Here is a 13109-nt window from a genome sequence, read left to right on the forward strand (position 1 = left end):
GAATCGCACAGCCGCCATCAGTTTCCTGTCTTGTTTCTCGGAGTGGACTGGCAGCCGTGCAGTGTTGTCGCTCTCACTCTCTCTCTCTCTCTCTCACACACACACAAACACACACACACACACACCTGTTCTTGATTCTTGACCCCGTAGCTGGTATCAGATCAGGGCTTGTCACTCAGCCGAAGATGGGAAGCCCCAACGAGCGAACCCCACGGGATCAGCAGTGGAGGATCCTCTCTTGCACTTCTAACTGCCTGTGAATTCAACTTTCACAATAATGATAATAATAATAAAAAAAAAAAAAAAGCAGAAACAGAAACCTTCTAATCCTGCTTCATAGCAGCGCATTTTCTGTCTGAAGACCGGATGTTTATATTTGGGGCAGAGTCATAAATCCTGAGGCGTAAAGGTAACCAAACTGTTGCAGAGCAGACGCGCACGCTTCTGCAGCACTGGTTGGATTTGTTTTTTTTGTTTTTTTTGGCCTCCAAATGAATCTTTTTTCCTTTGATCCTTGCTTGCAACAAAAGTCACATTTAGATAAACTGAATAATAAAATAAAATATCTATATATAAAAGAAATAAATCGGAGAGTTCGACATCTCATTGAAACGCGGACCTCCGGTTTTGTCCACCTCCTCCTCTCGCTCCTTCTTTCCTAATGAAACAAACGCTTTAAATGTTGCTTATCCTTCACTTTCAGCACTGACTGGAACATGTTTTTTTACGCGACTCGGTTAGTTCTTGTTCATTTTGACGACTGGAACTAAAAGCTTTAGACGGCCCAATAGAGAGGAGCCCAACAAATCGGAGACAAAAGGCTTTCCGTGTCATCTACGTTGTTCAGGCGACCTAGAAGAATCCCTCTGATATTAACTTCCACTTCAAAGACTCCCACTTTCAATTGAGATTCAACTATCTTGTTGTTGTTGTTGTTGTTGTTTCTCTCTCCTTTTATTCTCTGTACATGTAGGAGCTTGTGCTAAAAGAGGCATGAGCTTCCTCTTCCATGTGGTCGGTTTAGTGTTTGTCCTCTGCTTTCAGCTGGGACTCTGGTGCAACAGCAAACTGTCATGCACTTAACCAAACTCAGGAAAGTTGTGGCTGCGTTTCCATCCACTTCTCCCTAAGCCAAAGCAGAGCTCGTCAGGTTCTTTCTCCATATTTAACTCGTCTTCAAGATAACTGTACAAGTTATAATTTATATTTTAACACTGGGGAAAAAATGGATGTCTGTCTGAAAGGCTCTTCAAATGTTGCGCAGAGCTGATATAATTAATTTCCACGCCTATCATTGAAATGTGCACTTATCGTCACCATTACAGACTAAAATATGATTATAGTTAAATGTATCCATTGAGGAGTTCGGCCCTCTTGCAATGCAAGTCTATTATGGTGGGGACAACTGCGTTTCAGCGGCTTCTCCTTTGATTGTCGTAAAGTAGGCCTGGAGCAAAAGAATATATTTTTCTTCTTTATTCTGCCCTAGTCTGCGGCATAAAGGACATAGATTACCGTTTCCTACCCCATGGGAAGCAAATATTACATTCTTTAGAGCGGGCTTTTGAGTCCACGGACTTGGCCCCATATCATTTGAGTTTGACTTGGCTATTGCTATAGAAATCTTAATTCACCATGAGGATTCACCGTCGTGAAAAAAATGCTTCTTTGTACAAGATGCTCTTTGAAGTCTGGATCAGAATATTGTAGCCTTTCATCAAACTCTGCCCACGTCTGCACCCAACCAGAGCTCAGCTGAGAAAGTAAGACTTAACACAAGTGGAGCACAGTTTAAGTCCAACCCCCTATTTTTTTTTTTTTTTTTTTTTTTTTTTTTGCTGAGAAACACTTTAGAGAATAAAACATCTAAAAGTAACGTAGAGGACCTTTCACTGATTTTTATTTCTTTGTATTTTAGGTAGCAATTTGAATCTGTAAAAGCAGACGTGGACATATTTATAGGGAAGCTTGTCTGAAAAGCTGTTTTTGAAGCATGCAACAGTTTTTTTTTAAATGGAAATATTGTTTTTAAACAAGTGACACAGTGAAAACATTTTGCGCATGTTTCTAAAAATAAAAAGGACAATTTTAAGACACTCACATTACATAAACCCAAATGGCTCAGCAGCTTTCACTTTATCCATACAAGATTTATTCAAAATACTCACAAATGACAAGGCAAGTCGGTACGCATTTTGAGTGCAGCTCGTTTTCAAATATGCAAAAAAAATAAAAATAAAAAAAAGAACATATTGACGACAATGATACAAAATCACAAAATTCCCACTTGGATAAAACATTTAGAATTTCACGGTTGTATATCAAACACTGCAGGCTTATGAAACAGTTCAATTGTTGACCCTTTGCACAAATGGAAAAAAAAAAAAAAAAAAAGAAAATGCTGTAAACATGAAATGTTTGTACAAATAACGGCAGTAATCGGTAAGAAACTGCTCTGAGACAGATCCTTACAAAAACTATCAACATCAACACATCGAAAGTTACAAAATTTACAAATGTACATTTTTGCCCTAATTGTAACATGCACTTTGGTTCGATAATAAAAAAATCCCCTCGATATCAGATTGAAAAATAAATAAAAACATATTGAAGTCGAAACTCGAATTTACAAAATCATTTTACACCAACACGCCTAGTCTGCAATGATGTAGCACACAGTCTAACGGATGTACAAGACTCTCTCTCCACAAGTGGACCAGTGGGCCGTCAGGACTTACAGGCACCGAGCCAACCATATTGAGTAGCTGAGGTTTGAAAATAGATTCTTTTATTGTGCCTGGACATTAGCACGTCTTTAAGGTTTATACATTTTCCTTCCAATGTGGTTACAACGCGCCTCTTGGCTCTGGGTGTCTGTTTGGTGGTTCATCCAAAGTAAAAGGGACCAGTGGACCTTCGCAGGCATATAGGCACCGCAGCCAAAACCAGTTTTTAACAGTTCAGCTTCTGCAAATGGGTTCTGTCACTTCTTCTGGCACCGCGCTGGAGTCCAGTGGGCTTAAAACGCGTCCCTCGGTTCTGGGTTTCGGTAAGGAGGCTCGTCTGTGGGGTCTGGCGTGGAGGGCCCGCTGGGCGGTGTTTGGGCGCCGCTGGCACCTGAACTGTGGCACACGTACCACTCGCTTAAATTTGCGGGTTGGGAGGATCCAACCGGCTCCGACAGCACCGAGGAGCCCCCTGGCTCCCGGCCCAAGTCTGAGGAAGGGGACACCAGCGACGGTGTGGACGACTCGTAGCCTGAGCTGGGCGGGGGAGACTTGCAGTGCACCTTCATGTGTTTCCTCAGGGAGCTGGGGTGCGTGTAGGACTTATCGCAGCCTCTCACTTTGCAGTTGTAGGGCTTATCGCTGGTGTGGACGTGGGAGTGCTTTTTTCGGTCACTGCTGTTGGCGAAGCGTCTGTCGCAGCCGTCAAACTCACATTTGAAGGGTTTCTCACCTGTTAACAGCGATGGTGACAATAAATGAAAGATTTTAAACCGTGACATTTGATGCTTCTTGTTATTTATTTTACAAGGCCAAGACAGCTTAGTTGTACCAGTTTGACAATAGCCTAGTAGACAAATCTGTAATGATTGACACATTGAGCAACCTGCCTCTTTGAGAACACAAAGGTAAACTAAGCAACAAGTATCCAAGTATCTATGATCAAAACATCAAAATGTATTAATTGATCAAGTCATGCAAAGGTGTGTCCAATTCCAGCCCCGCTGACTGTGCACCTATATATTTTTGTCATTGCAGTTACAGAAAGTACGACTGCACTTTTAAAAGTTTGCCTCTTTGGACAGACATGGCACGAGTCTGGTGTAAACAGGAGGGCTGAACCCCCACTGTCCTGGATCTATACCTGGCGTGTGCATGAATCAAGGCATGAGTCAAAACAGACAAGCTACGATCACAAACATAGCAGGCCCAAAACCAACTGGAAATATAATGATAAATGAAAGTTTTGTCCCCTCCTGTGTGCTAAGACAACCCTATGTGCTCTCTGAATCCTGCAAATGGTTGTGGACTCGGTCCAATGTTGCGTCTTAATAACAAGTATTTCTACCTGATTATGACAAGGCAAAAAAAAAAAAAAAAAGACAATTTGAATAAATTACACGGAAATCATCCACTGCTGATTTTTCTCCTCCGATTAAAGCTTTTGAGAATATGTAATTGCCTCTGTCTAATTACACTTGCGGGTTGAATATCAATTTGACCTTCAGCTGTTGGGTAGAGAGAGCCAATCAAGGATATTAGTGTAGTACAAGAAATCGTCGAGGAACAGACCCCAGGGGCAGCCCCAGTCATAACCACACTTTCGGATAGGTTTTAAACATGATACCAAAGACCAGGCCCCTTGGGAGTCAACACACAGAAATAATTTAATAGATTTGTACTTAGGTAATGTGAGCAAATGATATGAATAATACATGGAGTGCAGCAATGAAGCAGAGGGGGGAGTGCCATGCAGCACACCGAATTGTATAATTTGGTGTGCTGCTTTGGAATTGTATAAGTCTGACTCGACATTTTGAGGCCTTTTCCCTCCCTAACTCCACAGCACGTCACTGGGCCACACAGGCAAGCAGCCATGTTGTACAATTCTTGGGTTTTTAAAGTTAAATCAGTGCTTCCTCTAGCTGCGTGCTACGCGCTCCAGTCGCTATATGTGCTCTGGCAGCGTGTTGGTGAATCCTTTTAACCATAAGCACTTGTCTACTTGTTGCTTTTGTTAAATGCTCTACAGGGCTGGTTAATTCCAAAAGCATCATTATTATTATTATGATGATGTCAACATGCAAACTCTCTTATTACTCTCCTAGAAAATACAGTTCATGTAAGGCACCAAATATTCCCCCTGTTTTTTTTTTTTTTTTTTTTTTTGGAGCTTTAAATTCAACGATGCAATGAAAGCATCCAACGATTGTCATCATTATAACTGGAAACCATATCATCAAATCAGTCACTGCACGTGAACATGCACCTTTCCAGCGTTGCTGTCAGTCATGTCTGCCATGCACTAAACTACTTGGACCCGACGTGTGCCTCAGTCTTTGTGCTGTGGTATAAACAAGAGGTTGAACCGTCAAACGCATGAGTGAGCTGTACCATAATCCCCCAAGCTCAACCTTTGTGGAACTTGCAAGCGCTGATGCAATTCAAAACAAACAGGTGGCTAGGAGCTGCTGCGTGTTGATCTAGCAGCAGCAGCACAGGCTGATTTATTGCATCGGTCAATCAGAGAATATTTTAATTGCGCTTTTTTTTTTTTTTTAATCTAATAAAGGACAACGTGGACATTATGTAAAACGTGTTATTTTTTTTTCTACATGCTACGCGAAGCCTGCGTCTTAATTTTAACGTGCAACTTCCTGAATTAACTGCATACATCACAGAGCAATTCCAACATTTGAGCAGCATTTCTTTGTATGAAAATACAGCCACTGACCTGTGTGCGTCCTTTTGTGAATCTTAAGATTCTCGGATCTTGCAAACACTTTCCCACAACCAGGGAATGGACACGGAAACGGTTTCTCTCCGGTGTGCACTCGAATGTGATTTACAAGTTTGTACTTGGCTTTAAATGGTTTGCCTTCCCTCGGACACTCTTCCCAAAAACATATGTGGTTCGCCTGCTCCGGTCCTCCAACGTGTTCCACCGTCACATGCGTTACGAGTTCGTGCATGGTGCTATAAGTTTTGGAGCAAAGTTTCTTCGGCGAGTGCTCTGGTTCCAGCCACTTGCAAATCAGCTCTTGCTTTATCGGCTGCCTCATGTAGCGGAAAAAAGCGCCGGCTCCGTGGTGGTGGTGGTGGTGAGCGCTAAGATTCATGTTCAGATTCAGACCACCGTAGCCATGTAAAGGCGAGGCGGAGAACGGATCAGCCCTGGAGCTTGCCACTTGACTCAAGTGATCAGACCTAACATACATTTCACCAGGTAGTCCTAACCTTATTTGTCCATTCAACGCTTGGCCACCCGGTGATACGCTAGACGGCTGGTCGTGATGGAGTCCGGAGAAGAGGGTATGGTTCCCAGCGTCAGAGTGATGACCATAGTGTCCGGGATAGCTACCTGTTGTTGAGACAAACATTCCGTGGTGAGAGGCTGAACCAGCAGTCTGGTCAGTCAGCACTGGCATGGCTTGAGCTGTCAGATCTCTCCGGATGAGGAAATCCCTACCTGCGGATAAAGCCTGGGCCGTGTGAGGCATAGAATAGGGGACCGATGTCGCCTGAACCGGGCCAAAAGCTCCCGTTTGACTGGAGACCACTTCACTGTGGCCTGCCATATGATGATTGTGGTGGTGGTGATGGTGGTGGGGATAATGATGGGCTGGGCTGATTTTGAGGGCCGCGGAGTGCCCCATGTGTTCTGGCCCGAATGGACTCGGCCCCAGGCGGGGTTCCGCAGTAATCTCCCCAGGGTGCGAGTGAGCCATTGAGTGTGGATGGCTGCTGAACCCCGGGAAGCCTGTCACGCTCTGAGGGGTATGGTGGTGATGATGGTGATGGTGGTGAGCCCCTGCCAAGTCAACTAATCTCAGCGCCGTGTTCCGTTTGGAAAACGTAGGGTCCATCACGGGGCTTCCCAATGCATCCACGCTCATTACTAACTAATTTTAGAATAACTTGACAGCAGGCAAAATAATAATGATGATGACAAATATATTTTAATCGCAATGAAAAATAAAGAAAAAAAACTTCATAAAGTTAAGTCTATCTGCAGACTACATGGAATCCCATTCGGTTGAGAGGCAGCAGCAGGACGCTTTGATACTGAATAGAGATTCATGGTAGGCGCTGCAGCCCGTGGAGCTAAACAATCACCCTGCGCTCTAATTGGTCAGAGCCCTGTGATTGACGTCACCAGTGACAGTTTCCAACGTGAAGAAAAATGTCTTAGTGACAGCAAGCAGCCAGCGCGCATGCGCAATGCCTGAGGCAACGCTTGAGAAAAATAGTTGTTATGCAAAGGTTATTGTACAAAAACTCCTAAAAACTTGATCCAGATAAACAGTCGTCTTTCTTTTGTCGCAGCGAACAAAGGCTGCGCGGCTATGAAAGAGCAATTTCCCCACTTTGATTACGCGATTACAAAACAGACTGCCTCGCAAGAGAGTATGCATATTGTCACTGTAAAAGTTGTACGGATCATAAATAATGTAGTGATATCTTCATTTCGCCTTGCAACCTATGAAGGACAGCTTTACGCACAAATTACGCACAACTTTACGCATGCTCTAGATCGGCGTCAGACAAGAAAAAAACGTATCAACTTAAGCAGAGAAAAACTCCACGTGGAAGTTTAAAATAGTGCGAAGTACAAACCATTAATGTGCGCTCCCATAAATACCCATATTTACATATGCAGCCGCTCGCCTTCAGCGCGTACCAGCGTTTACTCCGTGCTCTGCTTAGTGGGATCCGTGTGTGTAATAAGTGTGAGCAGGGCGAGCTGCAGCCATTGTCCCGAGGAAAAAAATGTAATGGACGGGACCTGTTGTTATGATCCGGGGTAATTTTGCTTTAGACCCAGGACGGCAGCAGATGAGGGTCACAGGAGGTGGTGCCGTTGCAGACTGAAGTTCAAATTAAAACGTGTGTGTACTGTAAGTATCAGCTACTACAATCTACAAAGTGTAAAACCTTATCTTAGCGACTGTTTTCTGCTTTTGTTTGTGTGTTTAGTTAGAAGAGATAGATAGTTATAGCGCATAACATCAAGCCGTACCGTTTTAGAAATGATCCACAACTCATTGATTGTTATAGTGAACTTTGTTTTAAACAGCCGACGGAACTACCTAGAAAAAAATGAAACGTGTGCTCATTAAAAATGTAAATTAATATTCAGACATTACTGTAAATGAAATATAATATTCGGCACGGTAACAACCATGCATGGCCAAAATCCCCCCTAATTTACGTGCATGTCACAACTAGATAATACAAAATATTTTTCTTGTCTTATCCTAATAATACTCTTGTAAATAACAATTGTTACGTTAAGTTTTCTGACTTATGGTTTGTGAGCTGAAGCCAAATTGTGATTCTGAATATTTGAATTTTTTCTTGAACGTTTAGTTTGTAGTTAAATATAACATCTGTTAAAACTGTTATTTGGCTACCTGGAAGATGACAACCTAAATAAAAACTCCTAAAACTTTACTTTTTCGTTGACAAGGAAATCATCTGCACAAAATAAGACCTTCTGTTTTCTGTCTGTGTCATTTTCAGAGATATCAATTAACCCAAATTAGGTGGATGAATATAGTGTAAAATATAGGACACTTGGCCACTTGGCTATTTTTATTTATTTATTTATTTTGTATCACAAGAATTGACCAATAATAATACAATATAATAAACCACGTCCTCTGGATTATTTCACTGAATTGACTTGTCAAAATCTTTGCTGACAGCGTCGTCTCCAGCACGTTAGAAATTGAGTCAATATTTTGAGACATGACAAATACAAAAGATGTTTATTAAATGGCCTTTACGCGTGGGGTTCATGAGGCTCACAGCTGTAGCCTTCAGAGGCATCACAGCACCAGCGAAATGCAAAACTTTGAAGTGCTATTTTTGGTCCAGGTTGCACATGCACTCCCTCTTGGAGACAAGTAAGCAGTGGACTTGTGTATGATCCCCAACAAAAAATGAAAAAAACAAAAAAACAAAAACAAAACGCTGAATAGTACAGAGCTGTGTCACAAAACATTGCTTTTGCTGCTTTGGCTTAGTTTCCTTCACTGTAAATCAGCACGTTATGATCATGACACTAAACGATTTCTGCCCTTTTAATTTGAGTGGATCTTTTAAGCATCCAAATAAATATGTTACAATTATGTTAGGGCGTATGACAACATGACTTTAAATACACTTGCACAGTTCTGCATGATTCTACAAGAGTCAAAAGTTTTTCTCTTTGTGCACAGTTTCCAAGTTACTCTCACTTGCTGCATATCTGACTTCATGAAGTCCAGTCTCGGCATTTCCAATGATTTGCCATCCTTACCGTTTTCCACCTGTTGAAAGATCCCTCCAAAATTTTGTAAAGTAGAGTAGACCTGAAACGTCGGGTCAAGTTGTGTGTCTACTTGTTAAGTTAGGAACAGCAAAACTTCCTCCCTTTCCTTGGTCTCCCAAGACTGACTTGGAGAATGCATTGCAGAAACTAGCCTAGTAGCCAAGAATATATTTTAATGGTTCGCATGGCACGTCTGTGCATGTGGCTTTGAACACTAGCAGCCGGAGTTTCCTGCAGAGAGCGCCGCAAATCCCACTTGATAAATTCGACAACCCACAACGTTTTACACACAGCTTATGCATCACTGGCCTACAAAAAAAAAAAAAAAAAAAAAAAGATGATGGATGCTTTAGACAGACTGGTGGATGAAGTTAAATACTGGCCTGTATGTGTGTAACCTTTATGAACGTGGGGTGCCGGTGAGCATGATGATGTGGAAATCCAAAGCACAGATGTTCCACTGGTGTGAGCTCCAGTGGAAGAGGAAACATTGTGCTCAAGAGAGACGCAACCAGAAGACGCACAAAGTGCACGCACACCAGACGCACAACAAGACATCAAGTGAGGTCCATTCGGGGTTAAAGGTATAAGTTGATAATAACAAGCCTTTAAAGAGAGTGATGACAGTGGACAGACTTTATATCAATCCTCAGTGTTTCCAAGGAAAATGCGCCAGGCTCATTTTGATGTACCTGCACCCGAAACACGCAAAGAGAGTCCAACCTTGGATGCTATGATGTTTGTTTCCTGTTCTGCCAGACCAACACCTGCAACGAATGAAACTGGTTTCATTAAAATTATACTTAAAGGCCCTTTCTAGTTTATCTAATGCAGATAAGCAGAGAGAATACCTTCTATTTATCTGCCGGTGAGAGTGCGTAATTGTACACAAACGTCACCAATTAAACCACAAAAGGGCTGCTTGGTAATATAATGTCCCCATCTGAACAAAGACAATCTGACATACTTGGTTTGTTAACTCAGTGCAGCATTTGGCTACAAAACGTGCTTTGACTTTCTACGGGGCCAGAGTCTTGTGTTTCTCAACTTTTGTTTTGCTGTTATTCAGCCTTTTAACCAAATTCACAGTCAGCAATCTCACAATATCTGGGATTGATGATGCAAAGAGGCCAATAGAAGTGTGGGTCCTGCACCGTGGATTGTTATTTGGTGAGTGGATGTTATTGGGGGGAAAGGGGCTCAGCCAATGAGCGCGCAGCTTGGGCGCCACATGACTACCCCCCTCCTCTCCCATTCATCAGGGCTGGACTGTGTTGTCTTTTCAATTCATTTATCTGCAGGAATGATTGCGACTATCAGTCTAGAGCTCACCGCCTGACTGAGGAGGTGAAAGTTGCGCCACAGGAAGATAAACCGCAAAAGACAATATTGCATGTATACATGATTTTGCGTGTGCATCGGATGAGCGGTATAGGGGAATTCCACGCGTCTTAGAAAGTAAACAGAAAATCGGTGGATTTGAGAGTTTGCTCAGTCGAGTGAGGTCCAAGAGGCAGAGAGAGGGGGAGGAAGAATATCTGTGCGTGATTTTTTGATTTCTGCTCTCAGTCGTCTCGGCGAGTCTAGACTGAAGATGCTCTTGGACGCAGGACCGCAGTATCCCACCATAGGAGTCACTACTTTCGGCTCCTCACGGCATCACTCAACAGGCGAAGTCACAGAGAGAGAAGTGGCGTTGGGGATAAATCCGTTTGCCGATGGGATGGGCGCCTTCAAAATAAACCACAGCTCCCACGATATTGGCTCCGGACAGACGGCGTTTTCCTCCCAGGCACCGGGCTACGCAGCGGCCGCCCTGGGACACCATCACCACCCGACCCACGTTGGCTCTTACTCCACGGCGGCTTTCAACTCCACCAGGGACTTTCTCTTCAGAAATCGGGGTTTCGGGGACGCCACCGGGGCGCAGCACAGTTTGTTTGCCTCCGGAAGTTTCGCAGGGCCACATGGACACTCAGATGCAGCGGGACACCTGCTCTTCCCAGGGCTCCACGAGCAAGCGGCGAGCCATGCGTCTTCCAACGTGGTCAACAGCCAGATGCGGCTGGGCTTCTCGGGGGACATGTACGGACGGGCCGACCAGTACGGCCACGTTACAAGCCCACGGTCCGACCACTACGCTTCGACCCAGCTGCACGGCTATGGCCCCATGAACATGAATATGGCCGCACACCACGGAGCAGGGGCCTTCTTTCGATACATGAGGCAGCCGATCAAGCAAGAGCTCATCTGCAAGTGGATCGAGCCGGAGCAGCTGACAAATCCCAAAAAGTCGTGCAACAAAACTTTTAGCACGATGCACGAGCTTGTGACCCATCTGACGGTGGAGCATGTGGGGGGACCAGAGCAGACCAACCACGTCTGCTTCTGGGAGGACTGCTCCAGAGAAGGAAAGCCATTCAAAGCCAAATACAAACTTGTAAATCATATCAGAGTACACACCGGAGAAAAGCCCTTTCCGTGTCCGTTCCCCGGCTGTGGCAAAGTATTTGCCCGATCGGAAAATTTAAAAATTCACAAAAGGACTCACACGGGTAAGATCCGTACAGACAGTGCTTTGTGTTTTTTTTTTTTTTTTACTGCCAAATCCATGCTGACAATATCCCCATCCAAAATATGCATGCGATCCGGCTTATTATTTATTAGGCAGCTGGACTCTCTTCACTCCAGCATGGCATGTGATCCAGTGGAGTTGTCGACAGAAAATATTTCCTAGTGATGTTGTGTTGTTTCATTGCTTATTTTATGTGACCGTGTTATTTATTATACGCATTTATAAGAATTTATGCATCGATCTTAGTGGCTAAGGTCAGATCAATTTACAGACTGTAGCTGTGTGTCAAGGACAAAAATATTATATTTACAGGTAAAATAAAAACGCCCTTTTCTCAGACATCACCTTTTAGATTAGTCTGTTTTAACACGTTAACAAATAAAAAATCAAAGGATGAGTATAATGTGGATTTTTGACATCATCCGTGTTAAACGCTGTGTCTAATGTTTCTTTCTCTCTTGGTTTAGGTGAGAAGCCTTTTAAGTGTGAGTTTGAAGGCTGCGACAGGCGATTTGCAAACAGCAGTGACCGCAAGAAACACATGCACGTCCACACGTCGGACAAACCCTATCTCTGCAAAATGTGCGACAAGTCATACACACACCCCAGCTCCCTCCGAAAACACATGAAGGTAAAACCAGGAGGCGTTTATTTCTCTCTATTATTAAAATAAAAAGAAGTATTAAGCTGCCATTTGCAGTTCTATTTAGCAGGTTTTGTAAATTTATTGAACCCCGTGTGATATTTTGAAGAGTTTGTAATTCTAGCCCACGTTTTCCTTTTGCAGAAATAGAGAAGCATAAGTTAATTTGCTCTGACATTTTCTTTCTCTCTGTTCTTTAAACCGACAAATCAGATTAAGATCTCAGTGAGAATAACAATGTTTTGGGTGTGCTTTGTTTTAGAATTTTTCACATGTCAAGCGAAGGCTTTTAATTTCCCCTGATGCATTTCTTATGTCCTTCTATTTGCACAATAACAAAACGTGTCTCTCGTTGCGGCAGGTCCACGAATCCACCAATCCGGGATCGCAGCCATCTCCAGCGGCCAGTTCAGGATACGAGTCGTCCACACCTCCCACCATAGTATCACCGTCCACAGAGAACCAGAGCAGCAGCTCCATATCACCAGCAGCCTCTGCAGTACATCACACAACCAGCCACAGCACGCTGTCGTCAAATTTCAATGAATGGTACGTGTAAATATTTTTTGAAAAACAAAAAAAGAGAAAGCAAAAAAAAAAAAAAAAAAAAAAAGAGAGACTGCTTGGAATCAAAGACTTTATAAAGTCAGCCCGTGAAACATGGACTGAGAAAACACGGGAGGCCCAAACGATCAATTAAAGGCTGTCCTAATGTCAGAGAAACAGAATGCATGGACTAAAAGGAGACACGGACAGCCTCCACGTTTAAACTTTTTTCCCCTCTCCCCTCCCCCCCACCTCAATATTTCTTTGAGTCTTTATTTTTACTGAGAGACTGCTCAAAAGAGA

At 43.3% G+C, this 13109-nt stretch overlaps 2 protein-coding genes across 3 annotated transcripts; one reads left to right on the forward strand and one right to left on the reverse strand.

Annotated features, from left to right (window-relative positions):
* Positions 1–2299: 2299 nt before the first annotated feature.
* Positions 2300–6622, reverse strand: zic4 (zic family member 4). Of its 2 annotated transcripts, XM_026363286.1 has the most exons (3): positions 6196–6622; positions 5461–6087; positions 2300–3459 (listed from the first exon to the last, which is right to left on the reverse strand). In XM_026363286.1, the coding sequence occupies exons 1-3, from the start codon at positions 6620–6622 to the stop codon at positions 3020–3022; spliced, it is 1494 nt and encodes a 497-aa protein (XP_026219071.1). In that variant the 3' UTR covers positions 2300–3019. The 2 variants fall into 2 exon arrangements, with proteins under 2 accessions (XP_026219071.1, XP_026219070.1); XM_026363285.1 differs by having other exon boundaries at positions 5461–6622.
* A 3727-nt stretch (positions 6623–10349) lies between these two features.
* Positions 10350–12873, forward strand: zic1 (zic family member 1 (odd-paired homolog, Drosophila)). Its single transcript, XM_026363207.1, has 3 exons — positions 10350–11597; positions 12085–12248; positions 12622–12873. Exons 1-3 carry the CDS (start codon positions 10637–10639, stop codon positions 12817–12819), a joined length of 1323 nt encoding a protein of 440 aa, XP_026218992.1. The 5' UTR covers positions 10350–10636; the 3' UTR covers positions 12820–12873.
* The last annotated feature ends 236 nt before the right edge of the window (positions 12874–13109 follow it).

Source organism: Anabas testudineus, chromosome 2, assembly GCF_900324465.2.
Source record: "Anabas testudineus chromosome 2, fAnaTes1.2, whole genome shotgun sequence".
Lineage (NCBI taxonomy): Eukaryota > Metazoa > Chordata > Actinopteri > Anabantiformes > Anabantidae > Anabas > Anabas testudineus.

What these genes read in the sequence shown, in the direction of transcription:
- zic4 (XM_026363285.1), bottom strand. Translation starts at nt 6,622, where the DNA reads ATGAGCGTGGATGCATTGGGAAGCCCCGTGATGGACCCTACGTTTTCC. An exon ending in TCACAAAAGGACGCACACAG is followed by an intron (nt 3,460 to 5,460) that starts GTCAGTGGCTGT and finishes CGCTGTTAACAG; the next exon opens with GTGAGAAACCCTTCAAATGT.
- zic1 (XM_026363207.1), top strand. Translation starts at nt 10,637, where the DNA reads ATGCTCTTGGACGCAGGACCGCAGTATCCCACCATAGGAGTCACTACT. An exon ending in TCACAAAAGGACTCACACGG is followed by an intron (nt 11,598 to 12,084) that starts GTAAGATCCGTA and finishes CTCTTGGTTTAG; the next exon opens with GTGAGAAGCCTTTTAAGTGT. An exon ending in CCCTCCGAAAACACATGAAG is followed by an intron (nt 12,249 to 12,621) that starts GTAAAACCAGGA and finishes TCGTTGCGGCAG; the next exon opens with GTCCACGAATCCACCAATCC.